This window comes from Diadema antillarum, unplaced genomic scaffold (genome assembly GCF_040938485.1).
Source record: "Diadema antillarum isolate AM-2024a unplaced genomic scaffold, OU_Dant_1.0 seq00000348_RagTag, whole genome shotgun sequence".
Taxonomy (NCBI): Eukaryota; Metazoa; Echinodermata; class Echinoidea; order Diadematoida; family Diadematidae; genus Diadema; species Diadema antillarum.
The window spans coordinates 1494230-1511371 of NW_027271358.1; the positions used below are offsets into that span (position 1 = coordinate 1494230).

General features: G+C 38.7%; 2 protein-coding genes across 2 annotated transcripts in view; one reads left to right on the top strand and one right to left on the bottom strand.

The window, feature by feature from the left end:
* Positions 1 to 2445: 2445 nt before the first annotated feature.
* Positions 2446 to 4992, bottom strand: LOC139731037 (uncharacterized). Its single transcript, XM_071641919.1, has one exon. The coding sequence runs from the start codon at positions 4990 to 4992 to the stop codon at positions 2446 to 2448; it is 2547 nt and encodes an 848-aa protein (XP_071498020.1).
* A 605-nt stretch (positions 4993 to 5597) lies between these two features.
* LOC139731038 (uncharacterized) overlaps positions 5598 to 17142 on the top strand; it is a 46476-nt gene continuing 34931 nt past the window's right edge. The window contains exons 1-6 of the mRNA XM_071641920.1: positions 5598 to 6458; positions 7009 to 7218; positions 9431 to 9672; positions 11176 to 11272; positions 13021 to 13218; positions 13653 to 13803. Of these exons, the coding sequence (XP_071498021.1) occupies positions 5598 to 6458; positions 7009 to 7218; positions 9431 to 9672; positions 11176 to 11272; positions 13021 to 13218; positions 13653 to 13803 (1759 nt within the window). The remainder of the gene's footprint in view (positions 6459 to 7008; positions 7219 to 9430; positions 9673 to 11175; positions 11273 to 13020; positions 13219 to 13652; positions 13804 to 17142) is intronic.

The window sequence follows — 17142 nt, forward strand, 5'->3', positions numbered from 1 at the left end:
CCAGTCCTGCGACAAAATGCCTAACACGGAATGATCAACCAATTATCAATCAAATAAAAGGTATAAACGATATAAACTACTCAACATTGACAGTATAATTCCTCTGCCAGGCAGCTTCAGCTCCGAGTAGTACATACAAGAAAAACAAAATATATATAGCATTGTCAAGACTCTCAAAAGTTATTTGTTTATCCCTATATCGATACAATTTTATTTCAATGTCGGCAACTATTTATGCACTGTTATGGGTAGGGTGGGTATACTATTCGGGTATACGGTGCACGTATTCGAGGGCACGCGAATAGCTTGAATTGAACAATAGGATTTCCTAATACCGGGTCACATAAGAAGGCACTATTCGAAAATGCCATATAACTGCGTATGGTGGGAATCATGCTTATTCGATTTTCGTGCAGCGTATACCATCCTGTTCGGGTGTGGCAGCTGGTGTTCTGAATGTGTGCTTTGGTTAAATAAGGTAAGTTACAAATTATAGGATTTCTTGGTACTCGTGCATTGTAATGTTTATTCGTGTTTTTTTTTTTTTTTTTTGCGCACCCGGACTAGCACTCTTTGTGCTTCGCAAAGTATAGGCATGACTCGTGATCATCACTCAGTTTTGATTTTTAAGTGTTGACCTCTTGATTATTGTTGCACATGGGAGGTGAAAACATCCTATTGAGAGTTGTTCGATTGGGAAAGAAGCAATATCTTGTAAAACGCTTAGAATTACTCAAACATGATATGCAAAATACGTGGAAAATTATGAAACAAGCTAAAAATCTTTCAAATGACTCATTTGATATCAATATGATCGAATTTGATAATGTAACGTATGAAGATTCAGAAGAAAAACTCATATTTCAAACTTGTATTTTTCTTCTATTGGTACCAATCTCTCGTCGAATATACTTCCTTCAAATAATCACTTTGTTGATTTTGTTAGGTCCACCAAACCCTAACTCCATATTTCCCTCATGTACATAGATATGAAATTCTTGATATTGTTTCAGATATGGCAAATAAAAAGGTTCTTGATATGATGCCATTGATAATGGTGTTCTTAATAATATGATTGAATATACAGCTGATCCATGGGTCCCTCGGATAGGACATAAAATGGAGGTCCCGTGTATGAGAGAGTAACAATTCATGCACGTAAAAGATCCCGCTTCATTCATTCATCGCAAAGAGCAGGGTGTTTAACCCGGTGAAGTGGTCCCACCTCACATCCGACTGGACCCCATGGAAGACCAGCTTAACGTAGCTGAATATAGGCCTATATGGGCTATCCAGCCATCTTCTCAGGTGGAAATGAACAAACAAATAAATTCAATTCATCTTCATCAAAAGGCGATGTCACTGACGCAATGAAGAATGCAAAGATTATTCCTCCGTTTAAGAACAGACTATGTCAATAATTGCCGATCAATTTCTTTATTGTTTTCTATGTCAAAACTTTTTGAAAAATGACCTTCAACAGGACATCTTCTTTCATGAAAATAATATCCAATATGGTTCAAAGAACAACATAGTACTAATCATGTTCTATTGCCTTTTGTGCAAAAAGAAAAGGAGAGCCTACTTCACTTTAATCAGTGTATAGATAAATGATTTCGGTAAATCTGCTGATATTATAATGTCCTTTACACATTTTGCTTATTTTGTTCACATCATAATCCTCACATGCCTGTGGAATGAATGATATGGGATTGGTTGAGATATTGCAATAGATAGGAGATACTAAGTTTTCACTTAATTTTCAAAAACTGAATTTACGTTGTTTAGTAATGCTATAACTTCTTTAAAGACGAAGATTGTTTTAGTGACATTCGCGTAGAAAATGCTCCTTATATTGAATTTCTACGGATGAGCATTAATAATAAACTCTCCTGGAAACGTCATGCTGATAATATCTATAAAAATATATCTTGAAATATTGGTGGTTAAACAGAATTAAGTTTCACCTCCAAATTACTCTGTTACTAATTATTTTGATATTTCTTCCTGATTTTACCTTATTTACATTACGGCCTATTGGCCTCTGGCAATTCAAATCAGTAAATACTGCTAGACAGATTGCTCCTTCTGCACAAAAATACAAATTAATAAAAATGCACACCGCGTTACATCTAAATCTTTTATATGATCTCACAGTTGTTGTTTTTTTTCGAGAAAAGATCGTAGAAAAAAATTATTTACATTATTTTCAATTAGGTCAGTTTATGTTGAATGTCAAACTTTACCAGTATTATTATGATTGTTTCACTGTCCGCATAAATCTGTCCATTCATAAATACTCTACGAGAAGATTAGGAAAATATCTTTTACCTTTGTTGACGTCATTGTTAGCACAAGATATAAAGGAACCAAAATTAAATCAATTCATCTGGACTTACTGTTTTACTTCCGAGAACGGTTTCACGTCCGATCCTGGACGCTTCATCAGCTCGTCTGATTTGATGGCGGGAAAGCGTCGTTGCTAATCGGCGCAGACGCACTACCGACGTTATTGTTCGAAGTCAGTCGCCGAGGAATTCTCCGGATGACAGAGCTGTACACCCGGGAGAGGTTGTGTCGCAGTCCCCCACCCTTGTTGAGGGAGGGGTTTTCGGAGTTGACGTAGACGGCTTCCCGGACCCCCCTCTCAAACCACCGAGGCTCCTTATCTAAGATACGCACATCTTTGTCCTTGAAGTTATGTTTGAAGGTCTTCTTCAGGTGGGAGAAGACGGCCGAATCGTTGCCCAATGTACCTGGTCTTCTATGTTGATATAAGCGCTTATGTAGCGGCTGCTTGGTTTCGCCAATATAGTTCTCTTGGCAACCCTCTCCTTGACACTGTATGGCGTAGACCACGTTGCTTCTCTTTTCCTTCGGTACCTTATCTTTTGGATGGACCAGTTTCTGTTTTAGTGTGTGAGCCGGTTTGAAGTAGACAGGAATCCGGTATCCTGAGAGAATCCGTTGGATTTTTTCAGAGAGTCCGCTGACGTAGGGCACCGAGACACCTATCCCCCGGCGCTGTTCTGTTGGACGTGTTTCCGTATCACGAACTTGACGTTTGCGTGGGTGGATCGCTTTCTCGATGCTCCAACCATGGTAACCACACGCTCGAAGTGCTTCCCGGAGATGTTCTTGTTCTTTCTCCTCGGCCTCGTCAGTGGAAGAAATGTAGGACGCCCTGTGAAAGAGTGTTCGTACTACTCCCAATTTGTGGATGAGGGGGTGGTGTGAATCAAACAGAAGGTACTGATCTGTGTGAGTGGCTTTTCTGAAGACAGAGGTAAGGAGCGTCCCGTCGTCTTGGATGGTGATAAGACAATCCAAAAACGCTAATTGCTTGTCTTTTGCTGTCTCAACCGTGAAATTAATACACGGGTCGCAGTTATTGATGTGTGTGAGGAAGGCTTCTAGTTCTGAGGTCTTGATCTTAACCCAGGTGTCATCCACATACCGAAACCAGTGAGAGGGTGATTGGCCTGCGAATGAATTCAGAGCCCTCTCTTCGAAATCTTCCATGTATAGATTGGCGAGGACTGGCGATATGGGAGAGCCCATAGTACATCCATGCTTCTGTTTGTAGAAGGTGCCGTCAAAGGTGAAATAGGTTGTGGATAAGCAGAGTTCTAATAATTGACAAATTTGATTAGAATTGAGCTTGGTTCTTGAGTTGAGGCTAGAGTCTTGAACAAGGCGTGAGCGAACTGTTTCTACTGCCCTGTCAGGCGGCACGCTTGTGAAAAGAGCAGACACATCCAGGGAAACAATACGTTCATCGTCTCCTACCTTGATGTCCCGCACCTTTTCGATGAAGTCTTTGGTGTTTATCACGTTACGCTCTGATGAGCTCACGAGGGAGCTGAGAATTGATGTGAGAAACTTGGCAATGTTATATGTGACACTGTTAATGCTACTCACAATAGGTCTCAGTGGCACGTTCTCCTTGTGAATTTTGGGAAGCCCGTAGAAAGCGGGAACATTCTCACCTGGGTATAGTCTGAAGTAGGTAGCTTTGTCAATAAAGCCCCCTTTTTCCAATTGTTGTAACACGGCAATGACTTTCTTCTTGAAGTTTGAAGACGGATCACGCTTAAGTTGTTCGTAGGTATTACCGTCGTGTAGCAACTGATAAACTTTGTTGTTATAGTCTGACTTATTCAATACCACAGTGCATCTCCCCTTGTCAGCCGGAAGAATAATGAGATCCTTATCCTTTGCCAGAGATTGAGCGGCCTTCCTTTCCTCTATTGATAGATTAGAAGGTGGTGGTTTAGCACTAGAGAGAGTAGCCGTGACTTTGCTCCGAATCTCTTCTGCGGTAGCAGGGTTAATGCGGTTGTTCTTGATCGCAGATTCAGTAGCTGTGATGTAATCCACATACGGTACACATTCTGGGCTGACCGCGAAATTTAAACCACGTGACAATACTGATTTCTCCGCTTTGTTCAGTTGTTTGTTCGACAAATTTCTCACCCACACATCACTCTTATCCACTAATTTGTTTTTATACTTACGATTCCTCCAGTCTAGATCCTTGTCCGCACGCCTGGGGAAATCCTCCTGGTCTATTAATCTCGCGAACTTGTGTTGTTGGCGAGTTTTCGAGCGGCCATGTTGAACCAACTGGGCCTTCCCGGTGAATTGTAACACGCGCTCGTAAACCTCCTGTGGTAGACTTGTGGCTAGTTGTTTCCGTAAATCTTCCGATTTTCCGTGTAAAACGTCAATCGTAAAATTTGTTTGTCGAATACGTTCATTTAACAATGCTCTTTCCGCTTTATGTATGATGGAGTACGCCCGGAATCCTTTGATCGGTGGTTTGATCCATAAGCTGCGTGGAACAACATCCGATTGATAACAGCGTAAATTGAACCTCAAATGGTTGCGATGGTCCGCTAATTTCCTCGACGTCTTCTCGTATTCCCGCACCAAAACAAGGCAATCATTGCCGAACTGAGTCTTAATCAAATGGTGTAAGTTGTGATTCATCCAGGTAACGATCAATAAAGGAACCAAAATTAAATCAATTCATCTGGACTTACTGTTTTACTTCCGAGAACGGTTTCACGTCCGATCCTGGACGCTTCATCAGCTCATCAGCAACGACGCTTTCCCGCCATCAAATCAGACGAGCTGATGAAGCGTCCAGGATCGGACGTGAAACCGTTCTCGGAAGTAAAACAGTAAGTCCAGATGAATTGATTTAATTTTGGTTCCTTTATTGATCGTTACCTGGATGAATCACAACTTACACCATTTGGTTTAGCACAAGATATGTTTTATATTTGACGGGCCAAGATTTTGGAATGCATTAAGTGATGATATAAAATGCTTCGTCCATTACCTGTATTCAAAAGAAAACTGAAGTGGATATTGTTGCAGTCCTATAAATAAACATACTTGAGTAATAATTTTATGAATCAACTTAGTTTAGTCAATATTCGATTATTTCACTTCTTAACAGCAAGCGCTGAGTTTTGTACCATGTATTAGTTCATGGGTACCCTTTTTAAACTTCTGATGCATTGCACTGACATTTTCTTTCAATCCTCCTTCGTTTGCTCAAATCACCATACAGGCCGAGTCTCAACAAAATGAGCCATGTACCCATTGAAACCACGTATCCACGCAGGATCGGAGAGACTACGGCTTACGCTGGGCAAGCGACTACCGTTGGATACGACTCAAATTCTTACCGCAGGTACAGCGTAGGCCCTTCACCGTCGACACCTCCTCCGATAGAAACGGTTACACGGCTCCCCAGCGTGCAACCCACATCTCCCCTTTTCAATGCTAGATATCAATACCCACAATCCGGAGTTGTGACGTCATCAAATCCAGGTCCCTACGTGAGGCAGTATCCTGGCGAAATAACCACCATGGGATCGGATATCCGCGAAACCGTCCTGCCTGCACCAATCCGACAACCTGGAGGATACGGTGGCATACACGCTGGTCCTCCGCGTGCGATTCATGAAACCGTGCAGATTCCTCAATCTCCAAGCCAATACACTCGGCACACGGATCTACGCGAAACGGTAGTAACTGCTCCTGGTCCCCAACCGCGGTTGTACGGCCCATCTACGGACCAGCGTATAGTCCAGGAGACAGTGAGATCACTCCCAATAGTCCCTCAGTCACCTCCGTACCATCAATATGAATTCGGCCCGCGGTCCCGCTTTGATCCACCGACTAACATCAGACTGCAGAGTGTCTCTGAGGAGCCGTACCACTTGCAGTCATATGAGCGTCGGTATAGTGAGGATTCAAATCGCACTATGCCTGGGGAAACTTTCTTCCGTCGACTGGATGAGATCCATGAGGATGGTCATACCAATATTGACCGCTTCACTACTGACGAGTTGAGGAATTTTCACAATTACTTGACGCAATCTTCGGAAACTGGAAGGAATCTGTCTCGTGTTCCTGAAGAGGACGAGGACTCCCAGAAAATGGTATCCTTATATCAGATATATATTTAAAAGATGACCTCAACTTTGAATGAAATATATGCCTTAATTGTTACATAATATGAATGTTAATGAAGTCGCACTTTCAGGGAAAACTTCATCTTAAGATAATCTTGGTCGTTCGAATAAACGAATAGGCCCACCAGAGAAAAGTATATGCCATGGGAAAGTTTTATTCACACGCTCTCATGTATACGTTGCCTTTCAGATATCAGGTACGTACGAGGGTCTAACCGTGAGTGAAGACAAGTGGTACGTCTTTCGTAAGTGTTAAGAATAAGCTGTACAGAACTTATATATTACATTTTTAGAGACCTGCATGACTTGCCAAAAGATGGCAATGACATCAAAACCGCGAACATTTTGAATAGGCCTACCACTTCAAATCCATGGTCGGAAAGAAAGGAATATGCAATTTCAGAAATGGGTAGGCCCCTACACTTTAGAAAAGTGAAAGTGTTTCCTTTACTGGGTGTTTTAAAGTTTGCCTACTTTCATCATACACCCACTACTTGTATATATTTTCGTTTTCCAGACACAGGAGCAACTGCGCACTGTCATGAAAAAGTTGCGAGAGATGGAGGATCCAACAACGAAGGACGCCCTCTCTGATCTGTTGTTGATGTGCGAAATGAGCTTTCAACGCGAACCGAAGACCATGGAGACAGACTCTGCTGAAGGGTTCGCAGGGCTTTTCACTTATATTTGGACAACTCTCACCACCGGTATCTACATAAATGACCAGGTAGGAACCAATGGAACGAAGCAAATGAACAGGAAGGAGAAACAAGTGTGGGTGTGACAGACCTGTCGGCAAACCACTTCGTTGCCCCTTTAACAGTATAAATCTTAACCACGAACTGCTTGTTTGAAAAACAAAACAGCAATTAAAAAAAAAAACAGACGAAGCACTTTGTCCTCATTGCCTAACCTGTTTGTCGCAAGTTAGACAAGAACCGGCAGTCTCGTGGTTCCAAGGCTTAGGGGTCATCCTACGAGCTCCATGCCCACATTGAATAAAAGGCTCGTGAATCATACAACCCAAGAGCTCAACACAAGGCAAACAGGTCCATGAGCTCGACTCTAGGCAACCAAGACTCACGAGCTCGACTCTACAGGTGAATAAGACCCATGAGCTCGGCAATGATGAATGATGAATGTTATTGTCTAGCTCGTGGGCATGTTTGGCCTAGTGTCGGGTTCATGGGTTTTGTTTTCTTAATGTCGAGCTCATGAGCCTTATTTGCCTAGTGACAAGCTGCTGGCTCGTGGCTCTTTGCTTTTGGATATCATAGCCATTTTAAAAACAACTATTATCCAAAAAAAAAAAAATTTGATTTCCTCTTAGAGTTGTGCGCTCTTTCATATTTCATTGAGGTGGTCATTATCTCACAAAAAAAAAGTTGGAAGCCTGAAGCCCCATCTCAACCAAAACTATATCGTCCCTTTAAAGATCTCGTAGAATACCACTGAAGGTGTTTGCCTTTATTTCTTAACGGGGGCGCAAACCCGAGGAGCAATGTGGATTGAGTGAAAGCAGCAACATTAGCAGAACACATCAGTGAAAGTTTGAGGAAAATCGGACAATCGATGCAAAAGGTATGAATTTTTAAAGTTTTGGTGTTGGAACCGCTGAATGAGGAGACTACTAGAGGTTATGACGTATGAGTGGACAACAATACCAAAAAAAAATATAAAGAAAATTCAACAAAAATTTGTTTTTCTAGCATTATGAAAGAGCACTTGACTAACCGCTTTCAGAAAGCCGGGGGAATAATTGCTATCCTTAACATATGTCAGTATCAAGTTGATGGAATTTGTTATTTTCATGAAAAATGAATTTTTGTGGAATTTTCTTTATATTTCTATATATTGTTGTCCACTCATACGTCATAACCTCTAGTAGTCTCCTCATCCAGCGGTTCCAACACCAAAACTTTAGAAATTCATAACTTTTGCATCGATTGTCCGATTTTCTTCAAACTTTCACTCATGTGTTCTACTAATGTTGCTGCTTTCACTCAATCCACATTGCTCTTTGGGTTTGCGTTCCCTTTAAACAGTTATCATGACCAATATGTAACGTGCTATGTTGTTTTCAATTTAATTAATGAAGCAAATACTGCATTGTGAAAGACATAATATTACGTAAAGTAGGCCCTTATAGAATGAAAAACATTATTTTTGTCAAATGCATGGCCTCAGCCGCTGCAAAACGACATCACTAGAAAAAGTTAAAAAATGCAAAGATTAAGTCTCATTGTCATCGTGTTTTTACGCCCGAATTTCCTTTGTTTTCAAGTCTGATATATTGTATACATGTACACGTGTATTTCATTTCTTGTCTTTCTCTCTTTGAGGACATTGAGAATCTACATGAAATGTCACTGGCATTCAACCTCTCTTTCTCTCTTTTGTTGAATACAATTAAACCGATTGACGAAGTGCCCTTCATCGACATGACTAAGCACAGATCATCCCGATAATTCAGTATTTATCTAATAGTCATAATACGAATCATAGGTCACATATTCCGGATGGACTCGAACCCAAAATCTCCTGATTACTAGAACGTAGCTTTGCAATGTTGGGCAAGACTCGGGAAGGCTTTCTAGTCATTAGGAGCTGCCTTTGTTTTAAAGAAATGATTGAAACTGCAATATCTGAAATATATGCAACACTGGTAATTAAGAATTGTTTGCAAATGTTTGTGAACCGATCAGTTTACAAGTGCGTTATTGTCAAAACATGAGAAAAACCTATTTCACTTCAGTCTGTGAAATTGATGCGTCAAGATTCTGCTAAGTCCAGAGTATTGAATGGCCAAGATGAATACAATCTGGATCTCTTGTAGGCACAGATGTCTCCCACTGTGGTCAAAACAAAGATTAATGTAGGAAAATCATAAAAGTGAATACATTCAATGTTTATTTATGTATATCTTGCACTCTTGGCAGCTGGAACATCCTGCCGCGTACATCGGAATCAACCTGCTCCTAGATGCTGCGCAGCGCTTCACGGAGTCCAGTACCGAGCTCAGCCAAGCGATGGGTCAGAATGCTGTTCCCCTCCTACTCTACTTCCTCGGCGATCCCTTCTTCAGTACCGAACGACTTGACCGAGACGACGAGGCGCTCAAGTGGATGTCTCGTCGCGAACTACTAAAGAAAATATTCACCATCCTCTACAACTGCATTCGGTAAGGGATCGCGAAGAGCACTGAATGTTTTCGTCAACTAATCAGCGGTAAAGCCTAGGCGATAGCTTTCTATGGTCACATGCAAAGCATTCTGATTCAACGGTGAAATCGTTCATTCCTTTTTTCAAAAAAAAAAATTCAGACGTTTGAATGCATAAAATTCACACCAAAACACCAAATAGCGTCAAAAAATAATAATAATATCATAGAAAGAGATAACTCTCCTCTAGCTAGTCTCTCAGTTTTTTGTTTGTTTGTTTTTCATTGCGTGGGGGGGGGGATAGGGAGTTGTAAGCGGCAGTGCTCGTGATTGAGTCAAGAGGGAACTCTCGAGATAAAGCAAAGAGGATATTGCCCAGGCATGCCAGGGGTCCAGAAGAAAACACACTCTGTACATTCGACATTAACATACGCATTTGTAATATCAACATAAAAATATACAAAATCAAATAGAAAATATCAGAATCCATATAACATCCTATATTACAATTCAATTATTCTACGCAAAATATTACAATAAGCCTAATCAAAATATTCAGCAAATATATCAACGTTTCAACAAAATACGTATAAAAATAACTTTGGGGAGTATTTGCTTTTGTTATAAACACGATCCTCTATAACTAAAAGATTCACGGCAAATGAGTTTTTGGTTTGGGGAGAGCAAGAGTACCAACAGAACTAATGTTATATGGCATAGAGGAAAATCTAAATAACTTTTTTTTTTTTCATTCGGAGCAGACAAATTGTTTGTGGTCATAAGTGTGTCTCAATTCTGATGTTTAAAGTTCCATCATGACATAAATTTCTTTATTCAAAACATGTTAATAAGGATTAATTCGAAGAATCGTTATTGTTCTCAATGCCCTAAATCTGTAGAATTTTGTAATTTATCTCTGTACGTTGTCAACGATGAATCGTTTTATGCATAATCAAATAATGTGAGAATAAAACTTGTACATATCAATTTCAAAGTTTTGACCACTTTGATACTGAACTTATACACATCTTATCAGTATGTATATCCAATTTCGATTGCCGGTCAGTCATAACACCAAGATGTTTTACAGTATTCTTCTGTTCTATTTCCACAAATAAACATTTTTAATTTACTTTCTTTACTTACATTGTAAGGAGAACCCAACAACATACATGTTTGCTGTTTGTTTGTTTTTCTACAATTAATACATTTACTTAAACACACCCATTTATAAGATGTTCTGCAACTCAGAATTCAATACACACTCTACTTCAATTGCACTTTTCCAAATAGATAGGTACCATTTCATACAAGTTTATACGGGATTCATATGGATATGAATGTGCTTGTGTAGAGTGACCTCTACAGAGTGACCTCTACAGAGTGACCTCTTATTCACTGGTTTCACATGTATTGACACTATATAATGAAGTTACTTAAATGTGACGTTCCTTCAAAGTCAAAGTCATTTTTGTGTTCATTACTTGTTTTTACACCAGTTTTATGTCTTACGTGATCCACAGGAATTACCCAGATAACAAGAACGTGTTCCGCGAGAATCGAGCAATGAAACGCCTTCGACCTTTCTTGACAAGCCGGTTCTTCATTCTGCGAGCCAAGGTCAATATTATTGTTAATCTTTTAAACAGGGCCTATGTTCACCAACCAGCACTCCATATCAATACTATATCAATTGTGTTTATCGACAAAATAATTTCATTTCATCATACAATTGAATAGCTTGTAAATTTCCATCATTCGTGACTCCCAGTCTTTAAGTGGAAAAAAATGGAACAGGAAATTTTATTTTAGTGCATCAATTTTAAACACCAAAGATACATACTGTCGACAGTCGCTTTTGTCAAACTGTATAGTAAAAATAATCTGCCGTACATTATACTTTCTTTTCTAATTTCGGTCCAAGTAAATATTCCTGTGATATTTCTGTATGTTTGTTTGTGAGACCCTTGTATTAATAAAGGCAAACGAACACTGCTCATTTCCGACCAAGTGGATGAGAAACTCGCTTTACAGTTAGATATGTTGTATATCGACAATTTTGAGGTTACATCGTTAAAGGATGTTAATGGGTTTTTGGTTGATGTGTGTTTAGTATTTTCGCCAGAAGTTTAAATTCTTATTTTCAAATCTTACAAAGAGGAAATGGAAACTAAAATCGGGAAATATGAAACACACACTGAAACACATTGATAAGGCATTAGCCGCAAATTGACCATTTATGGTATATATTACAAATACACCGTGTATTTTTACTGCTGCAATTTAGATTTTATTGTATCTATATGCTGTATAACAACTTATGTTATTGTTTGCTCTACTGTCTGTTAAAGGGGATGGCTAGTAACTGATCAGTGGAATCAGTGGGAATGCTGGGGGATGAGTGTTCCAATCCATGTGGGATTCATTTAAGAGTACATTATGTATCTATTGTTGTGTGAAAATTATTTGCTTCAGAATGGTCTCATATTCAAGTAATGTGCAGTTTAATGTTTCCAGGTTTAAAAGCATGCCTGTACAGTGACGGGGCGATTAAACTGCACATTACTTGAATATGAGACCATTCTGAAGCAAATAATTTTCACACAACATTAGATATATAATGTACTCTTAAGTGAATCCCACAAGGATTGGAACAATCATCCCCCAGCATTCCCACTGATCAGTTACTATAGCCATCCCCTTTAAGCGCGTTGATAAAGCGCTATATAAAAACAATTTGAATGTCATCGTTACTACTTTCGATTAGTTAATTTTTCCAAGACCAATAACCTGCATCACAAATGTTCAGAAGGTCTTAACAATCGACCCTGTATAGTATTTCGGATAATAAATTTTGCTATGACTGATAACTTACTGATTTTGTATATCTTACAGTCCGTTTACCGCATGAAGTCATTTGCATGTCTTGTGAGAAATATTGTTGAGTTTTTGTCTTGATGCAGCTTTAGAATGCATATTTTGTTGTTGCTTTATAGAAATTTACATTGATTTATCGACCACTGTGATATTAATTAATTTTGAGTAGTTATGACAATGTGACGTAGTCTTCCTCATATTGGATGTAAACTATAATCAAGCCTTTCGTAGAATGTGTTTTAGCACTGCAATATGCGTGCGATAGTTTACACTGTGATAGATTCCTGGCTGACTGCTATAAATTGCAACTTGTAAGTTTGTAGCGGTCGGCGAGAAACCCGCCCCCAGTCAAGTACCTGGTTCGATTCACACCTGCCCAGGATACCACTATGCAGTCATGAACTCTTTGTTGAATTTGCTTAATAGGTAAGACACTTCGAAGATATTTTGCTAATCAGTTATCATTTTACGTTTCATACGTCATCGTACAGGCACTTTTCATCTTGGCATACGTTGTGACGGAAGAAGAAAACGCAGAACTCAACACATCCCCTGAAAACATCTCATTCATCATCAGAATTCTGCGTAAAGCACTAAATGAGCCGAATCACTACTCGGCCCACTACAATTACTACGCGACTGAGGTGGTGGAAGCCATAGAATATGTCGCCTCTAACGACAAGAACAAGGTTAGCCCTTGCCCGTTCACTCATACGTCTACTAAAACTGAAACCTACGTTTGGTGATCTCACTTGCCTAACCAACTTGGTACACAAAGTATTTTGTTTTCCACATTTTTTTTTTTGTTTATTAAACTTCTTTGTTTTCACACAGTACACTTGAATCAGTGTATTTAAAGCGACTTGTACAGCGACGTCCTCTCAGTATGCAGACAGAATGTAAGATAGGACTTTTGTCCTCTCTTTCTTTTTTATATGCTGAATATGTGCCCCAAATATGGATAATCAATAAAAGTGATCTGATCTTAACTGGTACGATATGTTACTGGTAGCAAATATTTTGCGTGACACGTAATATGATAACTATTGTGCTATTGTTTAAGGCCATAACAATAATTATGTTCCAATTGTTGAGCCCCGTATTTATCATGTTTTATGCACAGGTGACATTTGTGGAGAGAGATGTTCTTCCCCTACTGGTGTCGATGATAGCTGAAGGGAATGACATCGAAGAACGCAGAGGCGCTCTCAAAGCCATATGGGTTTTCTCCTTCATACCAAGTTTGATAAAGGATGATGAAGATTTGATCAAATGTAAATGCCATTGAAAACAAATGTTTTCATTCATTTTTGTTTCAACAAAGTGAAGCTTACATTTGATATGATATTATGATGATTTTCTTATATATAATCTGTTCAAAAAATGAAACACGCATTTGATATTAATTTCTTTCTTTAGACCTGATTGGTCTGGGTGCAGTTTTTATGTTGATGTCTATTTCGCCCAAAACGGGGGGCTTCTGTTTGCCTAATAGTAGCTTGGCTCTTCTTTTCTTCTTATTTTGGTTGCCCCCAGTTTTGTGCATCATAAGATGCAGTGTTTTAATACCAAATAGGTCAGGACAAAGCCACGAAGGCATGATAATACATTTTGTACAAATTTTAAAATTATTGTAAACTTACAAAAGCGTAATTTAAAGGTCAGTATAATATATATGAATTGAAGAAGATAATAATGAAGTTAGTTGTGGGAAAGTAGTGACTGTTTTTGACGGCGGAATAATAATTCCAAGCTACGCGCCGTTTCCTCTTTCGTAATACATGTACTTCCTGCACACACACACACACACACACACACACACACTATATATATATATATATATATATATATATACATAATATAAATATTTATATAAATAAATGTATATATGCATATATATAAGAAGAACGAGTCTCAAATACGCCATGGATCCAACAAGAAGGTATTCTTTTTTTATTACAAAATTTTCAGCCTACCTCAGGCCTTCGTCAGTGAAGTACACATGCTGAGACGAGACAATGTCTCAGCATGTGCACTACACTGACGAAGGCCTGAGGCAGGCTGAAAATTTTGTAATAAAAAAAAATTGTTGGATCCATGGCGTATTTGAGACTCGTACTTCTTATAATTACAACATTCGAAGTCCAATACGTGGAAAGTTGGAAGATGTACATTATATGATATGAATATATATATATATATATATATATATATATGGGTAAGAATTTTGAACGATGTACAATTGCCAATTTCCTACCTTATGACATTCTTTCCCGTAAAACACGCCAGGATGATCTAAGAAACCAGATTTTTTCATGTCATCTCAAAGATTGGTAAATTTCCTTTCAGGAAGTATATGGTTTGGTTGACTTTTGCCCGATATTTTTCATTTCACAAGGACTTAAAGCGTAAGAATACGGTAAAAACGCTATTTTCACAATAATTTTTGTTTTTCAAACTAATGATGTGCATTTTTAATGGTACGTGGCATCTAATATCTGACCATGTTCTGGATCTGACATATCATGGGTATGTACCACAAAATTATAAGAACTTTATGAGCACGTATAAAATTACAGAGAACAATTAAAATATCAAAGTCCTAAACAGACGAACGTCCGTGATGCTTTTATTTCTATCGCTGCTGCAAATTCTACTTTGTTGTCCCAACTGTAACGTATACGAAAATTTGGTGTTCCACCTAATGAACATATCCTGCAAAAATTGTACGTCTGCTGGCTGTACATGGGACGTAATATTCTTTTATGCAAAATTATACTCAGTTTTCGTCACGGACGTGCTTCCGCTATTTTCTAATAAAGATCGTAGCTCATGAAACGTTATTGGCGATATTGTTCTGAGTCGTAATCAACTAAGATCTATAGCAACACGATAATATGTTTGTTTTGAGTTCTGTCCATCCTTTGTCAAATAGGAAGCGAAATTATATTTTTAGACGAACCTCCAAGAAAAAAAGAACGTCCGTGATGATTAAAACGTTTTCGAGTGGGACACCATCTTGCTTTGATGGCGAAGGTGCATTTTCCCTTTGGCTCTATAGCCGAGGAGTTGCATGTCATTTTTGGAGCGGACTGAGGTTCGTCCGCAGTTTTTGGACCATGCAATTCACTAAAAACCAAGCAAATAATTAATATTTTCTCTGAAAATTCACCTCCTGATCCCCCTCTGAGGAATACGTATGTTGTAAGGATGTCAAATTTCTTATAATTTGCATTGACAATACCTTTTTCAAATTTTTGAAAGAGTTAGGAAGGCTAGGTACTCTCTGCCGATTAGTTATCCGTCCTGGAACATGACCCTAGTAGTAGAACGAACGTCCGTGATAATTCTAGAGAACGTCCGTGACGTATGCAATCCCTCCGATAGGGATAACTTGTCCCGAAAGTGTCCTGTATTCTTTAAAACTTTCGGCTCGAATAGCGACAAATAAAGTTTTACAAAGTAAACAATGAGTTTAGAGCAGTAGTTTCAGAATTTTTAAGTCGTTATGTGATCATGATGAACAAACAATTGAAAATTTACTCACAATTTTACGCTTGTTTTCCCTCTAATTATACAAAAACAGCTAAACACTTAAAACAAAGTTATAGGAAAATGGAATTTTGCGTAATCTGTAATTTCTGTGCGTTTAAATTTCTTTCTAATGAGGTTCTGGAGACAATATGTACTGTTACAGGTTCTGAAAGTTTCGCTCACGGACGTTCTGTCCGAGAAAGGAAATTTCTGACAATTACAAATATATCACTGCACATAAGATTAATGTTAGTTGAAAATATTACCAAATCACCGAGGCGCTCATACCCGAAAGTGACTAGCGTTCAGCACTCAATTTACCTGTAATAACAAACGGAAAACGTTTTTTTCACGGATGTTCGTTGGTTGAATAAGTCAATGGATTACATAGTAGGAGAAAGAAGATCAGTGCCACTTTTTAGTGACAGGTGCTCTAAGTGTTTATCTTTTGAGTATGGTAGCTGCCGTCTCAAACAGAACACATCCAGTTTTGGTCTCCATAACGGACGTTCGCTGTAATTGTCATGATATTAAATGCCTTAATTCATTCTTATATTTCTCTTCATGACGATTTTTCTCTCATTCCTCAATAGCCTGAACATGCTGCCACAAAACAGAAAACAAAAACAAAACAAAACAAACCAAAACAAATCCGAAAAGTGCTACGCAATCACATTCAGGATAATAACGGAAGAAGTCTGTAGTGAGCATGTGTTGAATAAGAAACGGAAAAGTTTCAGAAGGACGTGGAAGCAGTTGAATGAAAATGACTGAGAAACAGAGAAGGGATCGAGCTCCAACACACAGAGAAAAGAATTGCCAGTGCACTCCCGTTATACCAAATTCCTCTGGAGAAGTTTTTGTTTGTTTGTTTATGTTTTTTATTCATCGAAATGCCGTCACAAGCGAACAAAAATCATGCAGTATACAAGTATTGTCTGATGAAAACACACAAATCCTCCGCTTATCATCACATGGTGTTGTTTTATACTCATCAATGAAAAGCAATATTCATTTGTAATTTTTTCCAAGATTTTTTTTTTTCATTTTTCATTTAAGAGACAGAGATCGTCAATTTG

Bases quoted from the DNA above. Each gene is read 5' to 3' on its own strand.
- LOC139731037 (XM_071641919.1), bottom strand. From the start codon at position 4,992: ATGAATCACAACTTACACCATTTGATTAAGACTCAGTTCGGCAATGAT.